The sequence below is a fragment of the Brachyhypopomus gauderio genome, chromosome 8 (assembly GCF_052324685.1).
Source record: "Brachyhypopomus gauderio isolate BG-103 chromosome 8, BGAUD_0.2, whole genome shotgun sequence".
Classification (NCBI taxonomy): Eukaryota; Metazoa; Chordata; class Actinopteri; order Gymnotiformes; family Hypopomidae; genus Brachyhypopomus; species Brachyhypopomus gauderio.
Window position 1 is genome coordinate 25,579,179 of NC_135218.1, and position 20,147 is coordinate 25,599,325.

The 20,147-nt window shown below is 45.4% G+C and overlaps 1 protein-coding gene and 1 long non-coding RNA gene across 2 annotated transcripts in view; one reads left to right on the forward strand and one right to left on the reverse strand.

Moving 5' to 3' along the window:
- cygb2 (cytoglobin 2) overlaps positions 1–4,233 on the forward strand; it is a 9,096-nt gene extending 4,863 nt beyond the window's left edge. The window contains exons 2-3 of the mRNA XM_077015861.1: positions 3,280–3,511; positions 3,652–4,233. Of these exons, the coding sequence (XP_076871976.1) occupies positions 3,280–3,511; positions 3,652–3,816 (397 nt within the window). The 3' untranslated portion in view covers positions 3,817–4,233. The remainder of the gene's footprint in view (positions 1–3,279; positions 3,512–3,651) is intronic.
- A 2,917-nt stretch (positions 4,234–7,150) lies between these two features.
- On the reverse strand, positions 7,151–19,710 carry LOC143521097 (uncharacterized). The gene is made up of 4 exons (XR_013132644.1): positions 19,399–19,710; positions 18,863–18,931; positions 8,599–8,658; positions 7,151–7,316 (listed from the first exon to the last, which is right to left on the reverse strand). It is a non-coding gene; the product is annotated as an uncharacterized LOC143521097 (long non-coding RNA).
- Positions 19,711–20,147: the final 437 nt, after the last annotated feature.

The following is a 20,147-nucleotide window of genomic DNA, read 5'->3' on the forward strand; positions in this document are numbered from 1 at the left end:
GAACAGTAAAACAGAGATTTTGGTGCCAGTTTGTCAGGAGAGTATTGACTGGGAATGTTGTAGCAGAAAATGCCTTTCACTGCTGGACCGCTGGTGAAGGGTCATGTTCATAAGGACAAACATCACACAAACTGAGCTGTGGGAGCCAGTTGTTCTGAAATTCTAAATAGGTAACAAATAATTTATAATGGAATACATCTTTACACTTAGGAACGCTCACAGCCCTGTGTTTGTTTGTGTGTGTGTGTGTGTGTGTGTGTGTGTGTGTGTATTTTTTCAGAGAAAGAGTAGTCTTTGGCACCCCCATATTGTACATGCATGTGAATGTGCGTGTGCGCGCGCGCGTGTGTGTGTGTGTGTGTGTGTGTGTGTGTGTGTGTGTGTGTGTGTGTGTATATAACAACAGATAGTGTCTTACAAATGGGCAACTGACCTGAATGAGTCTCAGACTCTGAGTTTAGCAGGTCTTTACATTCACATGCTTTAATAAACACTAGTTGCTTGTAATTTTGGCTATAATGTAGTGGGGCCATGCTCTATGCTTACAGCTCTCATCTAACAGGGATATAAGATATGAGATTAGGGTTGGAACTAAATTCTACCGCACACTGCGACATCCAGTCCAGCCAGTGTCTACAGAGAGCCATTCAAGAGTAATTTAACTACTGCTGTTTGATGTTGTGTCTTAATGAGTTTGTGTGGAAAAAGGTACATGGTTCAACTTGTTATTAGAACCCTTTTGAAGTCTTCTGGAACACTCAACACCTTCTAAAACTGCAAAACATTGCAGTCTTCATTTGCAGTATAAAAATATTCAAACTCCCAAAGCTCTTGTGCAGCAGGTCTGGACACAAACCTGCCCTAACCAAAGTATCCTAAAGTCCTGCATAACTAACCAAATGCAGATTAACGTCTCAGAGTGAAGTAATTAAGATTCAGACACCCATTCATAACCACAACGGAACACTTTGCTATACGTAAACGTGTATAGCAAATAACTATAATATGATAGCTTGAATAATCATATCTTAACTGAAAGGAAAAGGTCACTCTTTTTAAAAATTTCACTGCTAGGATTACTGGGCTTTGACTTCAGAGTTTCATCATTAATTGTTTTACTTCTAATGGGAGTTGAATGGGTCTAGATGTAGGTCACAGTGCGGCCTTTGATGAACTTATGACATATAATAGCTTCAATAACATGATGTTAACAGGTGAACATCAAGGCAGATATATGAGCTACAAGAATATTAACATCACCTGAAGGGCTCATGGCGAGAGACAATATTGAGAAGTGCCAGTTTCAAACGAGCTTGTTGTCCCATCCTCTTCTGTGACTTCACCATATATATGTCACTATACGTCACATGCAGAGTAGCTTGTCCCAACATGTGACCAAACATTCAGGCCGATAATGTGAAATAAGTTTGTTTTATTCAGCAAAGCCTGGGTGGCTTAAATGGCCATTTTGATGCTTATTGAAATCAAGCCTTTTTGACATCATGGCTTTAAATAGAACAGGTTTGCTTTATGAATAATCACTCAAAATGTTTCAAGAGTTTTCCATAACTCTCCCTATGTCTAATCCTGGAATGGTATCGTCGACTCGGAGGTGAAAAATTACATCCTAATCCCTACTGCAGGCCAACTGAGTTATATCTACTACGGTTCCTAAAGAAGAACCATATTAAGATTGTACTTAAAATAGCTTCCTACATAAACACCCGTTCAGAAAGAGGGCCAGAGGTCCAGTGAACTCCATGTGCTGTGGACAGTTTGACAGGCTTTACTTTTGGACCAGATCATATAAACATGTACATTCCTCCAGGATCTCTTTAGTCACACAGTCTTTCATGGAGACGCCTACAGCATTTAATCTCCGACTGCCTTGTCCCAGAAGATATAGAGAAGATCGCTCTTCAGAAGATATAGAGAAGATCGCTCTTCAGAAGATATAGAGAAGATCGCTCTTCAGAAGATATAGAGAACATCGCTCTTCAGAAGATATAGAGAAGATCGCTCTTCAGAAGATAGAGAACATCGCTCTTCAGAAGATATAGAGAAGATCGCTCTTCAGAAGATAGAGAACATCGCTCTTCAGAAGATAGAGAACATCGCTCTTCAGAAGATATAGAGAAGATCGCTCTTCAGAAGCCTCGCTTGATGCAGCGAGCGTGCAGATATGCAATTCCTGCCTCGTGTTTCAAGCGGATCAAAAGTGCGTGAATTCCCTCCCCGCCGTTGGCCGCAGACAGGGCTCTGATGAAGGGAACGTGGCTGTGTTGCTCGGCTGTGTCTGAAGAGCAGAACACGTGGTGGTGAATCTCAAGCAGAAACAGGGTTACACAATTTGTGCTTTATTAGACCAGTTCCCGCTCTGCTGACTTATTATGGGATGTTCATAATCAACCCTGAGGCATTCTGGCAAGCAGACGCGCATCGAGAAAATATTGGCAGTGGAATCTTTTTATCTCTCTCTCTTACTCTCTCTCTCTCTCTCTGCCTAACCCCTCTCTCTCTCTCTGTCTCTATCCCTCACTCCTCTTTCTCTTCCTCACAGCCCCCTTTCTCTCCCCCCTCTCTCCATCTCTCTCTCACCCCTTTCCCTCCCTCTCTCTTTCTCTCTCTCTCTCTGCACCTGTCTCTCATTTCCCCCACTGTGATTTAATGACATCTCTCTCCTCAGAGCTCCAGATCCACTTCAGTGCTGCATGTGCACTCATCCAACTCACAGCCCAAAACTCCTGCTCTCTCTCTCTCTCTCTCTCTCTCTCTCTCTCTCTCTCTCTCTCTCTCTCTCTCTATCACGCTCTCTCTCTTTCTCTCTCTCACTCTCTGTCTGTCTCTCTCTGTCTCTCTCCCTCTCTCTCTGTGTCTCTCTCTCTGTCTCTCTCTCTCAGCCCTCTCTCTTCATCTCACCCTCTCTCTCTCACCTCTCTCTCTCTCCCTCTGCCTCTCCTGTCCCCCTTTCCCTCTCTCTTCATCCCTCTCCTCACGTCTCTCTCCCACTCTTTCTTTTTCTCTATACATCTGTCCCATCGTTCTCTCTCTCCTAAAATACATGAACACTCTCCCTGTTCCTTTCAGAGGTCTTCTGTCTTCTATCCTAATTACGCACACGTATTTATAAGCGGCGCTTCTCTGAGAGTCTTCGAGACCTCATTCACTCCCCAGGCTCCCTACGCCAACGCGGTGACTGGAGTTCCCCCTCCCCCGTCCGATGGGCGGGGTTTAACGCACACCTGCACCCATCTCCTGCCCGTTTGCTCTGTTCTCCAGGTTCTTCGTGAACTTCCCCTCGGCCAAGCAGTATTTCCTCCAGTTCCAGGACATGGACGAGCCGGAGGAGATGGAGCGTAGCGTGCAGCTACGCAAACACGCATGCCGGGTCATGGACGCCATCAACACGGTGGTGAAGAACCTCCACGACCCAGAGAAGGTGTCGTCCGTGCTGACGCTGGTGGGCAAGGCGCACGCCCTCAAGCACAAAGTGGAGCCCGTGTACTTCAAGGTAACGCTGAGCTCCGTGGAGCCGGCAGACACGCCTCATGTTCGTGCCCGTTAAGAAAAAAACAGCACGGCTTACTAAAGAGGAGTCTGTGCTCTGTGTCCTTCACTGCAGTTACTTAGTTCCCCTCATTTCTCGCACAGATCCTGAGCGGCGTGATTCTGGAGGTTCTGGCTGAGGACTTTGGTGAGTGCTTCAGCCCTGAGGTGCAGATGGCCTGGACCAAAGTGATGGGGGTGCTGTACTGGCACATCACTGGAGCATACCAAGAGGTGGGCTGGGTCAAGCTGTCCAGCTCAGCTGTCTGAGACCAGCCCCACACACACACACACACACACACACACACACACACACACACACTGATTTTAGAACTTGGTCTGGTAAGCCAGGACCAAAATGAAATGAACAGGTGGCCACATAGATGTTGTCCATTTAATTCAGATTTATTCAGATTAATTCAGATAAATTGCTCTTCTGCAATTAGGAACATATATCTGTGTAAAATGGGTTTTTGAACTTTTCTATGTGTATATATGTGTGTGTCCTCACGTGTATTATCAACATTGTCTGATCAGTGTCTTCTGTTGCTTCTTCGTGTAACCAAACTAACACAGACTCACAAGCAGTTAAATCCAGAAGTATAAAGATATATAACCACAAAGCCACACACACACACACACACACACACACACACACACACACACACACACACACACACAAAACAAGCCGAATGAAAGTTAACCAAAAACAGGACAACCCAAATATACAAATACTCCAGTCTGACTAGCAATAAACATACACAGAGAGTAAATGAACTAGACGTATATGTTTTGTGGTGGTCCGTTGTGTTCATTGCACTGGTGTGTAAAGTGAGATGGCACTTCGTTTCTTCTTGTGTTGATTTTTCTTGCTCTTTTCTTGTGTGTGTGTGTGTGTGTGTGTGTGTGTGTGTGTGTGTGTGTGTGAGAGAGAGAGAGAGAAAGAAGGAGAGAGGAGAGAGAGAGAGAGAGAACAGTCATGTTTATCTCAATAGAGAGCTACTTCTGACAGCATGTTTAATAAACACTTCTGCATGATCCATCCATAACTTGCACAATAGCAGACTTGTCTCCACTTTGTCTCTGTCTCGTGTTTGACCTCGTCTTCTCTCCCTCTCACTGTCTCACTGTCTCACTGTCTCACTTCCTTTACGTCCTCTTCTCCACTATAGTCCATTTCATTGTCTTCCACTCATTCTTCATTCTCCTGGCATCTCTTTAGTCTCTCTCTTGTTCTGTTTCTCTCTCTCTCTCTCTTTCTCTGTCTCTGTCACTCTCTCTTTCTCTCTCTGTCAGACTAAGTCATATCTTGACAGATGTCTCCATTAGCTGGACCAACCTGCTTAGGTTTAGTCTCTGTGAAACATCACACACACACACACACACACACACACACACACACACACACACACACACACACACACACACACACACACACACACACACACACACACACATTGTCCTCACTGTTACAGGTGATCAACAGGAATAATCTTTTCAGACCTTTACTACAGATGTGCTGTTGTGAATTCTAGTCTTTCAAAGCTTGGACTTTATATTTTTCTATAAACATGTGAGTATGTTGTTTATCAATGTCCCTAAATATTTAAATCTTGATATGATGTTATTCTCTTTGTATACATTACTAATGTTCAGTGAGGTGATCACTAGTGCTAAACACAGTATATGGAAAAATGAACCATATCAATAAAAATATTACTGCAGCACTGTGACGTTCTTCTCACATTCTGACGTAATCGACTCTTATTGACTCATTTGTCACTGAAATGTAATTTAAAAACAATCTAAGAACTTTAACACACTTGCTTCATCATAAGCCAACACAAACTCAAACTTATCGTCCACACACTCGAAAATAATTACAGGTAACATGCATATGTTTAAGCAGGAGTGGCTTCTGAAATTACATAAATAGCATTTTTCGTGCTTCATTTCAGATGTTCAGATGTATAGGAGAAGCACTTTCTTTCTTTCCTTCACATGAGTACTGTTTATAACCGTCATGTGAACTGCCATGTGACCTGTCATGTGACCTGCCATGTGACCTGCCTCCCACTTCCTTCGCATCGTTGCTGACTCGTTTGATTGGCACCTGTCCTATTAATAGCGTCGGCACAGGGACTAGCATGGCGCTCTCTGGAGCTCTTGGCAGGCGGCGGCCCAAGCTGAGAGGCCCACAGAAGCTTTGGCCTGGACTCACTCAGCTTCACGGCTGTCTGAGGAAGCGTGGCGTTCTGCACACAAGCATCCGTCTGGATGCTGCAAGTGCGATTCCTGACGCTAGAAATGGTGTGTGTGGCGCTTTATGACTGCTCCTGTTCTTTGAACCACAAAAGCGATGCATTCCAGCCCAGACACGAGCTTATATAATGATGAGATATTTTCAGCGAAGCCAAACCCACCGGAGGAATCTCAATCATTAAAGCCTGAGGCACCTGAGTTTGCAGCAAACGTGCTGGTATTGCTGTGATGAAGCTCATGCCATGTTTCTAATGAGAGGCACCCTGTCTCTTACAAGAGCCTTCAAGATAATGTTGCTAATGAGAGTCTGGGATCTAAACTCCCAGAGCCCAAGGGCCTCAGGCAGAGCTACATATGTATTCACTCCTTTCACTGTTCCCTGAGCCTTTGTGGGTATTCAGGAGCTGAATCAGACCCTGTACGCATCACCTGTCTGACCTCATTCCCCTCCTCACCTTCTTGCATACATTTGCATATTCCTTGTATGTCGTCAGAAGCACAAATCCTTGTTTCTGTGATTTAGAAATTCAAAACGAGAAACATTCATTTTTTAGTAACAAGTGCAGACATCTCATCTTGAGGGCTTGATTTTGCTGCTGAGGTCAAAGTTCAGGAAACGATGTCATGCAAATTGGATGTAAGGTATTGTTCCGGAACACCCAGCATCCCCAGTAGAAGAAAAATAAGAAATTTATATGAAGCTGTCTAGTACAAAGATGCCTCAGGCAAGAGCTGCTCCTGGATTGGTTCAGAGGTTGCTAACAGACATCAGAGTGGACATTCAGCACTGTGAACGTGTTTTAGCAGGTCTGATGATAATATTGTGAAGGTTTTGTTGAGAAGATAACTGGGTCTACCAGTCATGGGGGGTTTTCAGGGGAGGGATTGCTGATGTTAGCAAGAAAACAATGTACTTAACTCAGGTTACTATAACATGTGAAAAGTCAGCAAGATTAAAGCAGGTCAAGGTGAGGGGACACCCACAGCCCCTAGCAGCTGAAGCGTCGGGCTGACTCTTAAATACACTGGCCATCAGCCCATCTAATCTACTCTAATCTAATCTAATCTGGGATCTTGTCTGGGGACACAAGGAGAGGAGAACCGGAATAGCACGGCTAGATCCCTGCTCCGTCCTAAAGTAACAGTTGTGGTGAACTTGACCTTGTGGGGGATTACAACAGGGGGAAGGTTGGGACCATCTGACCCCCAGGTGTCAGGGGCAGGGGGGCGGGGTCAGGCGCCTGCCCTGTTCCCGGTCAGTGAGGGTCCAGGTGGACGTTGGGCCATGTGCACCACGATCATGGTGCTCACCACGGTGGGCATGATGCTACGGCGTCGATTCTCCAACCAGGTCAAGCCGTGAGTACCCGTCTCACCTGCCGGATTCGGCCGAGCCGTTTCTGAGCATCTCTGAGCTTCTGGGTGTTGAATATGGAATTTGTGAGGATGTGGCTGGGGTTAGCTTCATCTGGGCACCCCACTGTAGCAGATGACTCTCTCTTCTGAGACTGTAAAACAAAATTGAAGAAATATCTATGCAGTCTCGCAAATATCTTGTAACTAGAAAGTATTCTCAAGTAAATCTTGCAATCCTGTCCAATTGCAATATTGATGCAAAACTATTATAAATTAACCCCAAACTTCAACAGATATATTGCTGAATATCGACTCTTTGTTTCTTATGTCTCTCGCCCCTTGTGAAGATCGTCAGACTCAGAGAATATGTGTACAATCACAGTGTTATGTTATCAGATAGGATCTCCCAGGAGGACACTGAGCCGCCTGTTTCTCAAAGTCTGCTCAGAGAGACAGTCTCATCATTAGAGAGACTCATGAGGCGAGCTCGAAGGAGACAGAGGGGCAGTTCCGTGTTAAGTTGCCTCACAGCGGGTGTTACAAACTGAGGTGCTGAATATTTATGCTCACAGCTGGAGTGCTCGTCTTATCAACGGCAATCACGGTTACACTCCGGTGTGGGTGTCTACGGATCTGCGGGCTTCTATATCCCCCTCCCCCAAACCTCCCACTGAAATGTTCTTCCTAGATGAAAAGACGCCACTGGGATTTGTGGTGGTATTTTAGGAATTCCTGCCAAACATTCCCGTCAACGGATTAGCGCTGAGACACGGGTGTGCTGGGAAGAGTTACATCCAACATGTTGGAGAAGCACTAGCTTGGACGTCATCCTGGCCTGAGTCTGCTAGGCGGTACTGGTCAGAGGACACGCCCACAAGGAGCAGAGTCACTTTTGAAACAGGAAGTTTTATACCAGATTTATACCAGCTGATTGTCGCTGTCAAAGTGCTGTTGAATGAGATTCACTAGCACAAATGCTAATGTGTTAGCGGTCAAATCAAATCAAATCAAAGTTTATTTGTATAGCGCTTTTCACAACACATGTTGTCACAAAGCGCTTTACAAGGTTAACAATACTATGGGTCCAATACTAGCGGTGCGTGCTAAAGAAGGCTAACGTCCCCAACCAAGGAAATCTAGCAAATGCTGATCAGGGCAATTTTAACAAAGCTATCTGGTCCCTTAAAGCATTCATCAATTGTTATATTTACAATACTGGTAATTAAAATAAAAAGTAGTATTTTCAGATTATGGTTTCTTCCTACCAGTAGCAGGAGTTAATCCAACAGTTGACATGTCTCAGACGCTCAAAAGAATGAATGTAAATGTGAGGACATGGTGATGTGTTTGTCTAATGGGATGACAGTGAAGAGCAGACCCGTAGACAGGCGTCCGGAGCATCCGGAGTGTCCGGTGCTGATCTCATTACCCTACCAAAACACAGCTCTGCTCAGTCCTGGATGTCACTGTTTCCTCTGTCTGCTGTCCAGTAACCTGCAGAGGATGTAACCACAGTGAATTCTCTGGAAATATAATTTATTATTCCGAACTGGAAGCTGCCATTACAAAGTTCAGTGAGGGGGCTATTAAAACACCATTAGCATGAAGCACTGTGATGATATTTTGCAATTTCCACTTCGTTTTTTCGACAGCAACTTTGCATACCAACTACTGAATGAATTTCACATTGTGAAGATTTGGGTATGTTTCACCCAAGGGAAATATAAACTGAAGAGAGACATTTTTCTGATGTATGAATGTTCAGACCACAGACCAGTGTTGAGAGCTGATGACAGCCGTTATTTAAACAAACTCTTTACAACGATCACGCTCAATTCAACACAAATGATGCTTGCAGCCGTCTAATTTTCAGCCCAAAACCAGTTTTGAAACTATGTCATTTCTTGCATTAAATAGGAATTTAATGCAAAGATCCGAACCAGTTCAGTACCACCACTAATTGACCAGGTTTGCGAGGGAAAATGTGTTGTGACTGCCGATGAGTGAGATAGTGGTGGGCCAGCAACGTGTGCCCGACATCTCACGTCTCTGCAGGAGCGCGAGTGTGACGAGAGTGGGACGTGACAGGACCACCACGTCCTCTGTCCTCTGCAGGCCCAGAAGAAGCTCCGCTCTGCCTCTCAGAGACGGAGCATTAACAATAAATCTGAACACTAAGATGAAAAACCTTGGATATATAAATATTTCATTTCCTCTCAGTTCTGTGGAAGCATGTGCGTGCGTGCGTGCGTGCGTGCGTGCGTGCGTGCGTGCATGTGTGTGTGTGCGTGTGTGTGCACATCCACACTGATTTACCTTTTGATCCACCTATTTACTAATCCATCCTAACTCTCTCTCTCCATCCCTCATCCCTCATTCACCCCATCTGTCCATCCTTCGTTCTCTTTCCTCGGTGTCTTTGGTCAGGCTTCAGGAAGAGCCCTGCGAGAAGAACATGGCGAATGTGCGGAGTGACTCCGCCCCTGCAGGCCAGTGACCACGCCCCCTGACCCTGGTGGTGAGAATCAGCTACTACAACAGTTGAGCTTTCAGCAGCTTTCAGATTCACAAACAGCAGGTTTCACAGCGTGACCTGAACCTTCGAGCCGGTCTCAGCAGGGCTACCTTGCACGTCTTATGTGTTACAGTGAGTGTAACGTATAATGAGCCCTTTCAGCTATCACAGGTCATGGGGTAGCTGTAACCCACAAAAAGAATCAGCGCATAAATCGGAAAAACTCTCTAGTGTAGCGCTAGAAATAAAAGGTGCCTAAATAACTGCTTTCATTATCAATTAGCCCTGCGATGCTCTTCATGACTGCAGTGGAGATGTTGGACACTGCTGGGTTTTTCCCATCCAGATCCGCGCAATATCCCGAAGGCACACAAACAAACAGACGGTGTGCTGGCGACAGGTCTAGCCAGACCTGTCTCTCCTCTCCAACCGCGAGGTTGCCATGGTGACACGGGAGCTGTGGAATGCGGCGATTAGAGCAGGTGTGGAAACGGAAGAGCATCTCGTCTGGACTCGCCTCGCGGGAATAAAACGTGGCCACGGGATTGGCCCTCCCCCACATGTGGGGAGGAGCTACCACTTAACCCCGCCCCTGCACCTGCATGGCACTCATCAGTTTGCCTGCTTGTCTTGTTACATTATTCCCCAAAATAAATTTTTTTAGGCATAGTCCAAAATGTCCAAACTTGTTTCTAGGACACTCTGAGACAACTGTACCTGGTGCTCGGTGTTCATTATTGCTTGGTTCAGGCATTCTGCCAAGATATAACATACAAACTCACTGAAGACAACACTAAACCATGCATGTGTTATCAGTGACCAGCAATAGTGAACACTGATCTTATAGAAACTGTTATGCTTTTAAACAGCTTTTAGACTTTCAGACAGACTTCAGTGGTAGCCCTACATACTATTAAAATGTAGAATATTAGACAGACAGTTCTATAATTACTCAAGACAAAAAGGAACTTCATTCTCTCACGCTGCAGGATGAGAGTAATTTGATGCAAATTGTTTGTCACTATTTTCTTCCTGTGTCTAATCCACCTCCCCCGAGCACCTGGGACTCTCTGCTATTCTGCTCCTCACAGTGTTACACAATCATCGAAAGTTTGAGAGAACTGCCACACCTGAAACTCCCCCCTGCGTGAGATCTTCCCCTCAGAGCTCCGGGACAAAGCCTTGCCTGCCTACCCATCTCAACCCTGTCTGTACCCCGTGAACCTTGACCCTGTGTGTCTGTACCCCGTGAATCTTGACCCTGTGTGTCTGTACCCCGTGAACCTTGACCCTGTGTGTCTGTATACTGTGAACCTTGAGCCTGTGTGTCTGTACCCTGTAAACCTTGACCCTGTGTGTCTGTACCCCGTGAACCTTGACCCTGTGTGTCTGTACCCCGTGAACCTTGAGCCTGTGTGTCTGTACCCTGTAAACCTTGACCCTGTGTGTCTGTACCCCGTGGATCTTGACCCTGTGTGTCTATACCCCATGAACCTTGACCCTGTGTGTCTGTACCCCATAAACCTTGACCCTGTGTGTCTGTACCCCGTGAACCTTGACCCTGTGTGTCTGTACCCCGTAAATCTTGACCCTGTGTATCTGTACCCCGTGAACCTTGACCCTGTGTGTCTGTACCTCGTGAACCTTGACCTTGTGTGTCTGTACCCCGTGAATCTTGACCCGGTGTGTCTGTACCCCATGAACCTTGACCCTGTGTGTCTGTACCCCATGAACCTTGACCTTGTGTGTCTGTACCCCGTGAACCTTGACCCTGTGTCTGTACAACGTGAACCTTGACCCTGTGTGTCTGTACCCCCTGGTTTCTTGGTTCTTCAGGCAGGGGAGCCCGATGTTCCATCACAAACTCCAGCACATCATTAGGGATTTTCTAGTTTCGTGCTCACTCCCCAAACCCAATAACAGAAGATGCGTACGCTGATTCAGCCGTGTCCTGGTAACCTTACCTCGCTCCCCGCTGGCCAGGCGAGAGCCATATCAGATTACCGCACAAGAGGGACATGGGTCACTCCTGACCTGCGGCCACAACATCGAGGAGTTCGGGCTACGCGAAAGGCCGAGAAGAGGCCAGATCTGGACAGGAAGCAAGAGAGAGCAGACGAGTGGAGCGTGGATCCAAATGGATCCACGGGACAAGCAGACGCGGGCTAACGCCAGCCTGCCGGCCCACTGGCGGGACGTGAGGGAGTGGAGTATGGAGAAACGGCAGAGCTACACAGTAAGAGATGAAGCATTGTGCTACAGCGTGTGAAAACAGAGCCGTCTGGTTCCACCAGAGCATTCGGCTCTCGAAAATGGAGCACTACACAGTTTACATTTGTTCTTCATTTAACGTCCCTGTGACGACGGTGACACTAGTCATGTCATGCGAGGCCCTCAGTGCTTGGCTAACACAAAACCACAAATGCATTACAGGAAGGTTTTAAGCATGTGTTTATATACTTTAAATTGACTTTAATATTTATACATTTATTTGTACATTTAAGGAGATACATTTTCTTTTTTTTTTAAACATGACGATATGTCTAGACTTCAGTGCTTTGACCACTGCCATGGAGGATTCCTGCGCTCACGTCTTTGCTCCAGGGGTTATGGGGTTTCTGAGTGTGACCGTGCAAGTTTAGAGACGGAGAGTCAAACGTGTCTTGATCTCTCAGAGGCTGCACATCTTTCCCCTCTAAATCATTTATGCTATGTGCTTGTGCATCTGATTCGGTTGCCAGAGCCTTCTCTACTCTCCTCTCCACCCCTCCCTCCTCTCTCTCTCTCTCTCTCTCTCTTTCTCTCTCTCTTTCTCTCTACTCTGACATGCCTTTTTCCCATATCCTTCTTTCTTTCCCTCCTTCTGTCTTTCCAGATGTGGGTACTAGATGTGGAGAGTGTGCGTAACTCGATGGCTAGACAGCTGGTGAGTCCAAACTGCTATTATGTATTTCCAGTATCAGCTAATGAGAGATGAAGCATCTATTTCAAGTCACATTTGTTCAGCTGGACTGATTATTTAATTGGATCCTTATCCTGTCACTCCAGCTACATTCGGGTCAAACTGATTTGTAGCTCATAAATGCACTTTAGGAATTTCTGTACTGCAGAATGATCCATGTCCAGGTACCTGTTATATGTGTATATACATGAAGCCCAGGTGAAAATAACTCTGTAAGAACAGATTTCACAGACTTTGCTATGGCAACACTACATTGTGCCAGTGCCTGTGTCCTGTAATGAAGGTTGTTCTTCTGTAGCGTGTTTCTCTGGAGAAATACCCAAGGAAGGAGCACAATGACCATCTCCCCCACCTCCCAGACAGGACGAAGATTCCCTTCTCATCGTCTGATGACCCGGGACAGCTCGGTCACGACGTCTAGGGGTCCGGATGTTATTGCCAAGGCTTCTTATTTACACTTGGGCCAACACCTCTAGCAGAAACCTCCCTAACAAGCCCACAGGCGAGCACTGTTGACAGGGCAGCAGGCACATTGTTGTGGGGTCTTGTGTCTGCTTGTCCTTCTTAATCCTGAAAATAAAGACTAGTTTGTTTAACCTAATGCCTGATGTTTAATCTCCCCACATTTGTCATAGGAACAGAACTGGTCAAACATGACCGCTACAACTAAGTTAATTGCTATTTTTCTGTCAGTAACAGATCAAATTAAGATTGTATGACTAATGACAATTACAGAATATCTAATCTGGAAAGCCCTCTTTCATTTTTAACATTTCTAAAGATGTAGCTCCATCCGTTGTGTTGCCTGCATTTGGGAATATTTAGAATGTCAGGCCTTTATTAACAAAGAAAATTACTTCAAATAGTTGCTGCCCTACTGAGACTTATTGTTTAATCAACCATTCAAAAATATATTTTCAAAAGACCTTTAAATGTACAGCAGTACACTCCAGTGTAAACAGGCAGACCAGTCAGGCACGAGCTCTGGACTCTGTCACGGGCGCTCTGGGCCACTTCAGTGCGCCGCAAATTATGCCTGAATAAATTAATGATGAGCTGGACTCTAGGCTTAGAGATTGGATCTGTTCCTGTTGTTGTTGTTGATGATTATGCCATATCACCATGGCGATCGATTACCGTCGTTTATTTATCGGTTTAGGATAACAAATGACTACCATTTCTAGGTGCATAGCAGATGACCGCGCTAGGTTAGAAATGGGGACAGAAGTGGAAGGTTTCAGTTTAGTGTAGTCGCAGCTAAATCTGTTGGACATAATGCATCACCTGATGGTTCTGGTGGCGGGGGCCGTCCTGCAATTAGGGAGATAAAGAGCTTAAATGTGTGTAGCGGCGGAGATGGCGCGTTTGCCCTGTTCCGATCTGGACATGTGGAGATAAAAGCCTTGTTTCGGTGTTTGGAGTGAAGACCTGGTCATTAGACCTAGTCCCGCTGTAGCATTCAGCCCGGCAGAGCGCTGAGAGAGAGAGAGAGAGAGAGAGAGGGGGGGAGAGAGAGAGAGAGAGAGAGAGAGAGAGAGAGAGACCTGGTGGATGCAGATGGATACAGTGATGGCCATCAAGCCCGTGGAGAGTGACACTCAGGAATATTTCATCATGCATGTAGGACGGCACTCGTGTTTGTGTTAACTGTCATACTAACATTCAAAACCCCATCGTGCTTTGACACCATTTTTGGTCTAGGCATAAAGTCTCTCCTTATGCAAACATCTTAGAGAATGTGAGCAGAGACCGCTTTGAAAAACCCACATCTGGAACGTGTCAGGAGACTTTCTCTTTCTCGTCTTCTGCTGCATCTCTGCGTGCATCTTTCTCGTGTCTCTCTCCGCCCCACCACGGACTGGGCTATGAATAATTCAGTGTGTGTTTAATCCGCGATGAGGTGAGTTGGGTAATTAATTAAGGGGCTCCTGATTAAGCTGATGCCATCCATCTGGAGGCTGTGCTTGGGCTCCGAGCCCCTGGTGCACCTCACAGATGACCCCGGGGTCAGCCCGACACCTCCGGCAGGAGCCTTGGAGAGAAGAAACCAGCGTTCAATGCAAACGTTTTGTCTCTAATGGAGACGCAAAAAGTGGGATATAAGGACTGGAGTAGGAACCGGTCTCTCCAAGAAGGCGATATTAACCTAGAATATGAATAGCTCCGGGTTGTCTGGAATATGCAGAGTTGCTGGATAGCTGTATAGACACGCCATCATTAACCTGCAGTGAAATATTCATCTTATGTAAAGATACCAAAGGACGGACGGACAGAAGGAAGTTTTACTACACGCCATCGTCATGTTTTACTAATGCTCATGACCTTTTCAGGTGTGGTTTTGTTAGCTCAAATGTGACAAGACTTGTCTGGACTGCAAAGAGTGACACTGCAATTAATTTCAAATCAGTAATCTTCTAGCTAAGCACCTAAAAATGCAATACAAAAAAAGGTCTAAGTGAGCATATTCTCAATGCAAATTGAAGCATTCACACACCTAATGCAAAACGCATCATGCCAGCTGAGCTCATACCAGAGCCGGAGTGGCTAATCGGGAGATTCGGGAGGATTCCCGATGGGCCGGCTCATGTCAGTCTCTAGTTTGGGCCGATTGGGAGGGAAAAATAATTTTGGGCCGGATTTGGGCATGAAACTCCCGGGCTGAAAAAGTGTCCCACTCCGGCCCTGGCTCATACACAACACGAAGAGAAAAGAGCTTTAAAACTCGGAGCTGCTGTGAGTTCGCACGCGGAGCCCCTCACTGCACTCGACCCAGGACTCGTTTGTCTTCCTGGATGAGCGTCAGCTTCTAAAATAAGCCTGCAGTGAGTCAACCCCGCTAGCCCAGAAACAGTTAACCACTCGTCATGATATTATGCACCATGAACTTATTAGTTCAGTTAGTTTTGCATTCATTGTTCAGGCACGAGCACGATTTGCCGTTATTTTTTTAACTGGTCATTTGATTAGAAATGAACTACTGCCATCTCGTGGAAGGTCGATGCAACTACACAATGATGCTTTTCCACTTCCGTAATCAAAATGTAGGGTTACTGCCTCCTTACATTATGTGAACCGCAGCCGTTAGTGTATCAGCAAAACTCATTTCTAACCCTAAATAAATAATCCCTGCTGACTTCCTATTGGCCATATAGTGCACAGCAAACGCCACAGAAGTCACAGTCACAGTTTTACAAAATAAGAATTCAACAGGAAATATGGCACTAGCAGAATTTCAGCCAATCAACACATCTCGTGCAGAACTTGGTAATGATCAAATAAGCTACATTAGGTTAATTAAATTAGTCATAAAACGGCTCCAGTTCAGACGCCTTATTCTAGTCTTTTTAATAACAAAGCCGCCATTATTCCTTCTGTCATTATTCCTTCAGTAGATGGTGCCCCCTCGTTAACAGATTTTGAGGTGTCCAGCTTAAATCTTGGAGAGGTTCTTATGCTCAAAATGGTCTTGTTCAACTCCTCCACAAAATGTCTTCAACCTGTTGTGGCTTGCGTAGGCATAGTAGCAGGAAAACACTCGACACTAAACAACGTCGTGTTGACCTTGGAGAGTCTGTCAGGAGGCCTCATCTATATTCACAGTGATTTCACTGAGGTATGGATAATGCATTGTGCCTAATTCATTGCTCACCCATTCTTATTCCTTGCACTCATTTTTAATTTACCCTCCACACACCCTGAACTGGATCTCACAGCGTCAGAGATGCAACAATGCTGCAGTAACCCTGAGGCACTGCAGACTGCAATCACAAACAGGCTTCAATGCCCAATTTAGCACCGCGTTATCAAGGCACCGTGTTTGGGGGACATAATCAGAACTCAGCAATTAGGTTGTAATAGCCTTTCTCTCTACTCTTTCCTTTCCTCTCTTTCAATCTCTCCCTGCCTCGTTCTCCCTCTCTTTTGATCTTCCTCCCTCTCCCTTCCTCTTCCTCTGTCTCTCTCCCTCTCATGGGCGGATTATGCTACGATATCCTGTAGAGTCTACAGTGTAGACTGTCAGATGTCTTATCCACTAAATAACCTATTATATTTTGTCATCATTCACTCTGAGGAACCCTCACTGCAACACGCAATACAGCATATTGTGAGCATGTCGGTGTTTGTTTATATGAGGTTGAGAGAGAGACGTCCAGTCAAGAAAATCCAATAAAGTATGAAGGATATGTTCACACTAGCATCTAGCACATTAGCATGGCCACTTTTTCTAAACGGACTGCTCTCTCTCTAAACGGGGCGCTCTCTCTAAACAGGAAACTCTCTCTAAACAGACCACTCTCTCTCTCTAAACGGGCCGCTCTCTTTAAACGTATCGCTCTCTCTAAATGTGCCACCCTCTCTAAATGGGAAACTCTCTCTAAAAGGACCGCTCTCTCTCTCTCTCTACGCGGGCTGCTCTCTCTAAACAGCAAACTTTCTATACGGGATACTTTCATGGGCCTGCACTCTACAGCATGTTCTCTATAAACAGCACAATCTCTCTAAAAGAACCACTCTGCCTGAACACGCAACTTTATTCATACTCAGCAGATTAAAAGAAGAAAAAGAAGATGTTTTTTTTTAAACAGCCTTGTCTGTAATTTCCTTGTGTGTGTTCTCTATGCCAGGAGTCTAGCCCGGTTGTAGACTGCGTCTTTGCCAGACGTCTAGTCTGTAGACTGTAGACTAATGTACTTGCTGGATTGGCTTTCCTCCTCAGCAGCATTACTGTTACGTCTTTGTGCTTCACTTCCATGCAGTGTCTTGCCATGTGGTTTTGTTTTGGTTTCTGAGCTCCGCCCAAGAGCTTCGCCCTTGTCTTATGTACACACACCAGTGTCTCTCGTCCTGCTCATCGGTTCTCTGTCCTGTCTGAGTAAAGGTCGCCCCATCCGTTTTTCTCTCTTCATCTTTCCTTGTTCGGTTATTTCTTTTGACTCCTGTCATCCTCTTTAACTGAACCTCGCTTGCATCTGCACCCTCATCTTCATTTGTTAGAATGGACAAGAACTTCCACCGTGGAGACAGCAAAGAACTATTTAAGTCAATATCATCTGCGAAGTCCTTTAAATGTAAATGTTCTCCTGTTTGGGTAGTAGGGAGAGAGAAGGTTACTCTCCTCTCTACTGAGTAGAAGAAATAGTGGTGTCATGTTGGCGTACTGGGCAATGAACGCAGTGAACTGACTGGTCAATTTAACTCACAACCCTTCTGACTTTTCCACTCACTGGCCCTGTTCTAATGTTATGCTAAAGCTACGTTCAGAATTCTCTTCCCTCACTCTTTATGTTCAACTGAACTATTGAATCTGTAGCTCAATTACACTCAACATTTCCATCTGTTCTGGGGTAATACATTATTTGTATTATATCGGGCGGAGTCGACTTTAACAGTGCTGGAGATAAAATGCTAAAGAATAACTTTCTTTTTCACATCATCACATTTCATATTCATATTGAGTGACCCATGAAGGTAATAATAATAGCACAGCGCTGCCCTGTCACATGATCCAGTATCTGACTCTGGATAAAAGTCACATGACCTACACTGTCAGGGACAAAGCATCCACCACCAGAACCTCCACCAAGGAAGGTTATATACTGTGTGTGTGTGTGTGTGTGTGTGTGTGTGTGTGTGATTAATGAAGATTTTTTTTTTTAGAAATGTTTTGAAGAGCATGTTGAAATCCATGCTGTATTATATGAAGATCATTGCATTTCATAAAGTAATTCTCTTTCAGTATCCATACATACAGCAGGCTCATGATGGAACAGCTTTGGAATGTTAACCGTAGACCACAGGAAATCATGGAAAATTGAAAGCATTCGGTTTGCATTCTTCAGACACACTACATACTTTCCCGAACAGAGGGGTTTTGGGGTTTGATCACTGTATGCTGAAAGACAGCATTACCTTGACTGAAAACTACACAACGCAATGCAGACAAAGGCAATGCGACATTCAGTAAGCTCTTTCCCACTCTTGGACCTCAGGCATACTTGCAAACAACGTTTTCAAAGTTTTTTTATCTTCACTCTTGTTCATGGAAAAGTTCAATACATTAGTGGTGACAGCGGGAGGCTAAATCAGACCTCTGGCAACCCTTCCTGCTCAGAAGCTCTAATCCCTTTGCATAGCTGAATCAGGGCCTGCATCCATTTATGGCCTATACCAAATAAAAATAACCCCAGTGGGCTGCTTCCCTGCCTTGCCTGTGGTCTCACCGGTCTGGGAGAAAAACCACGCCAGGGCCCCGTCTTCCTCCTGGGACCACGTCTTCCCCGCCACAAGGCCTGAAAGTGGGGACGACAGGGGTGGGGCGACAGACTGGCCTGAGCAGATTCAACTAACACATATTTAAAGACACGGTTTCACCCATCCTCCTTGGAAACAGGAAGTAGCTATGCTTATCATTTACGTAAGCCCGTGTAAGTAAGGAAGCCCATAGCAAACAAAACACCGCGGCAGGCTGAGGAAAAGCACTTTGGGTGTAGTGCCACATCTTGGAATGTCCATATCTGAGCATATTTTGTCACCAAAACCAAGACACACAGTAAATCTGGAAAGTTGTTGTTGACGTTGTTTCCCACACATCCACCATGAACGTCATCATCTTCCCCTGACTGACTAACCGGCGTTGAGGACACCTCACACTAAACATCAGTCTGCTGACATACAGGGGGAGGAGGACGGAAATGAATGAGGTGAAAGATATTTGGTGTTTCCACAGACTGGTCTGGGAACAAACCTAAACACTAACCAGTATAGGAGTAGCTCAGTGGTTAAGGTACCCGATTAGTAACTGGACGGTTTCCAGTTCAAGCTCCACCATGTTTCCATTGTTGGCCTTCAGCATCAATAATCATTTTTCTCTGTTGAGAAACTGGAGCAACACCTTGCTAAGGCTAACTCTATGTTCTAAGGCTAACTCTATGTTCTAAGGCTAACTCTATGTTCTAAGGCTAACTCTATGTTCTAAGGCTAACTCTATGTTCTAAGGCTAACTCTTAGCTCTAAGGCTAACTCTTAGCTCTAAGGCTAACTCTATGTTCTAAGGCTAACTCTTAGCTCTAAGGCTAACTCTATGTTCTAAGGTAGGGTGACCATTTTTTTTTTTTGGGAAAACCAGGACGCTGTGTGTAAGTTGTCGAGCGGGGGGGGGGGGGGGGGGGGGGGGGTTGGCGAACGTAAGTTGTTGGTTCTCCGCCAGTTGAGTATGATGAAGCTCAACTGATGAGGCTCAGGGATTCCATGTCATACAGCGCCGTGCTCAGGGTCCTAGTGCCTGTAGAATTAATGGCCCGATTAACGTAATTTAAAAACCAGGACATTTCCACAGTTTTAAAAAATATCCCGGGACGCCCGGGACAGGACGTGAAATACGGACATGTCCCGGGAAATACGGACGTTTGGTCACCCTATTCTAAGGCTAACTCTTAGCTCTAAGGCTAACTCTATGTTCTAAGGCTAACTCTTTGATCTAGTTCAGGGGTGCTCATTACGTCGATC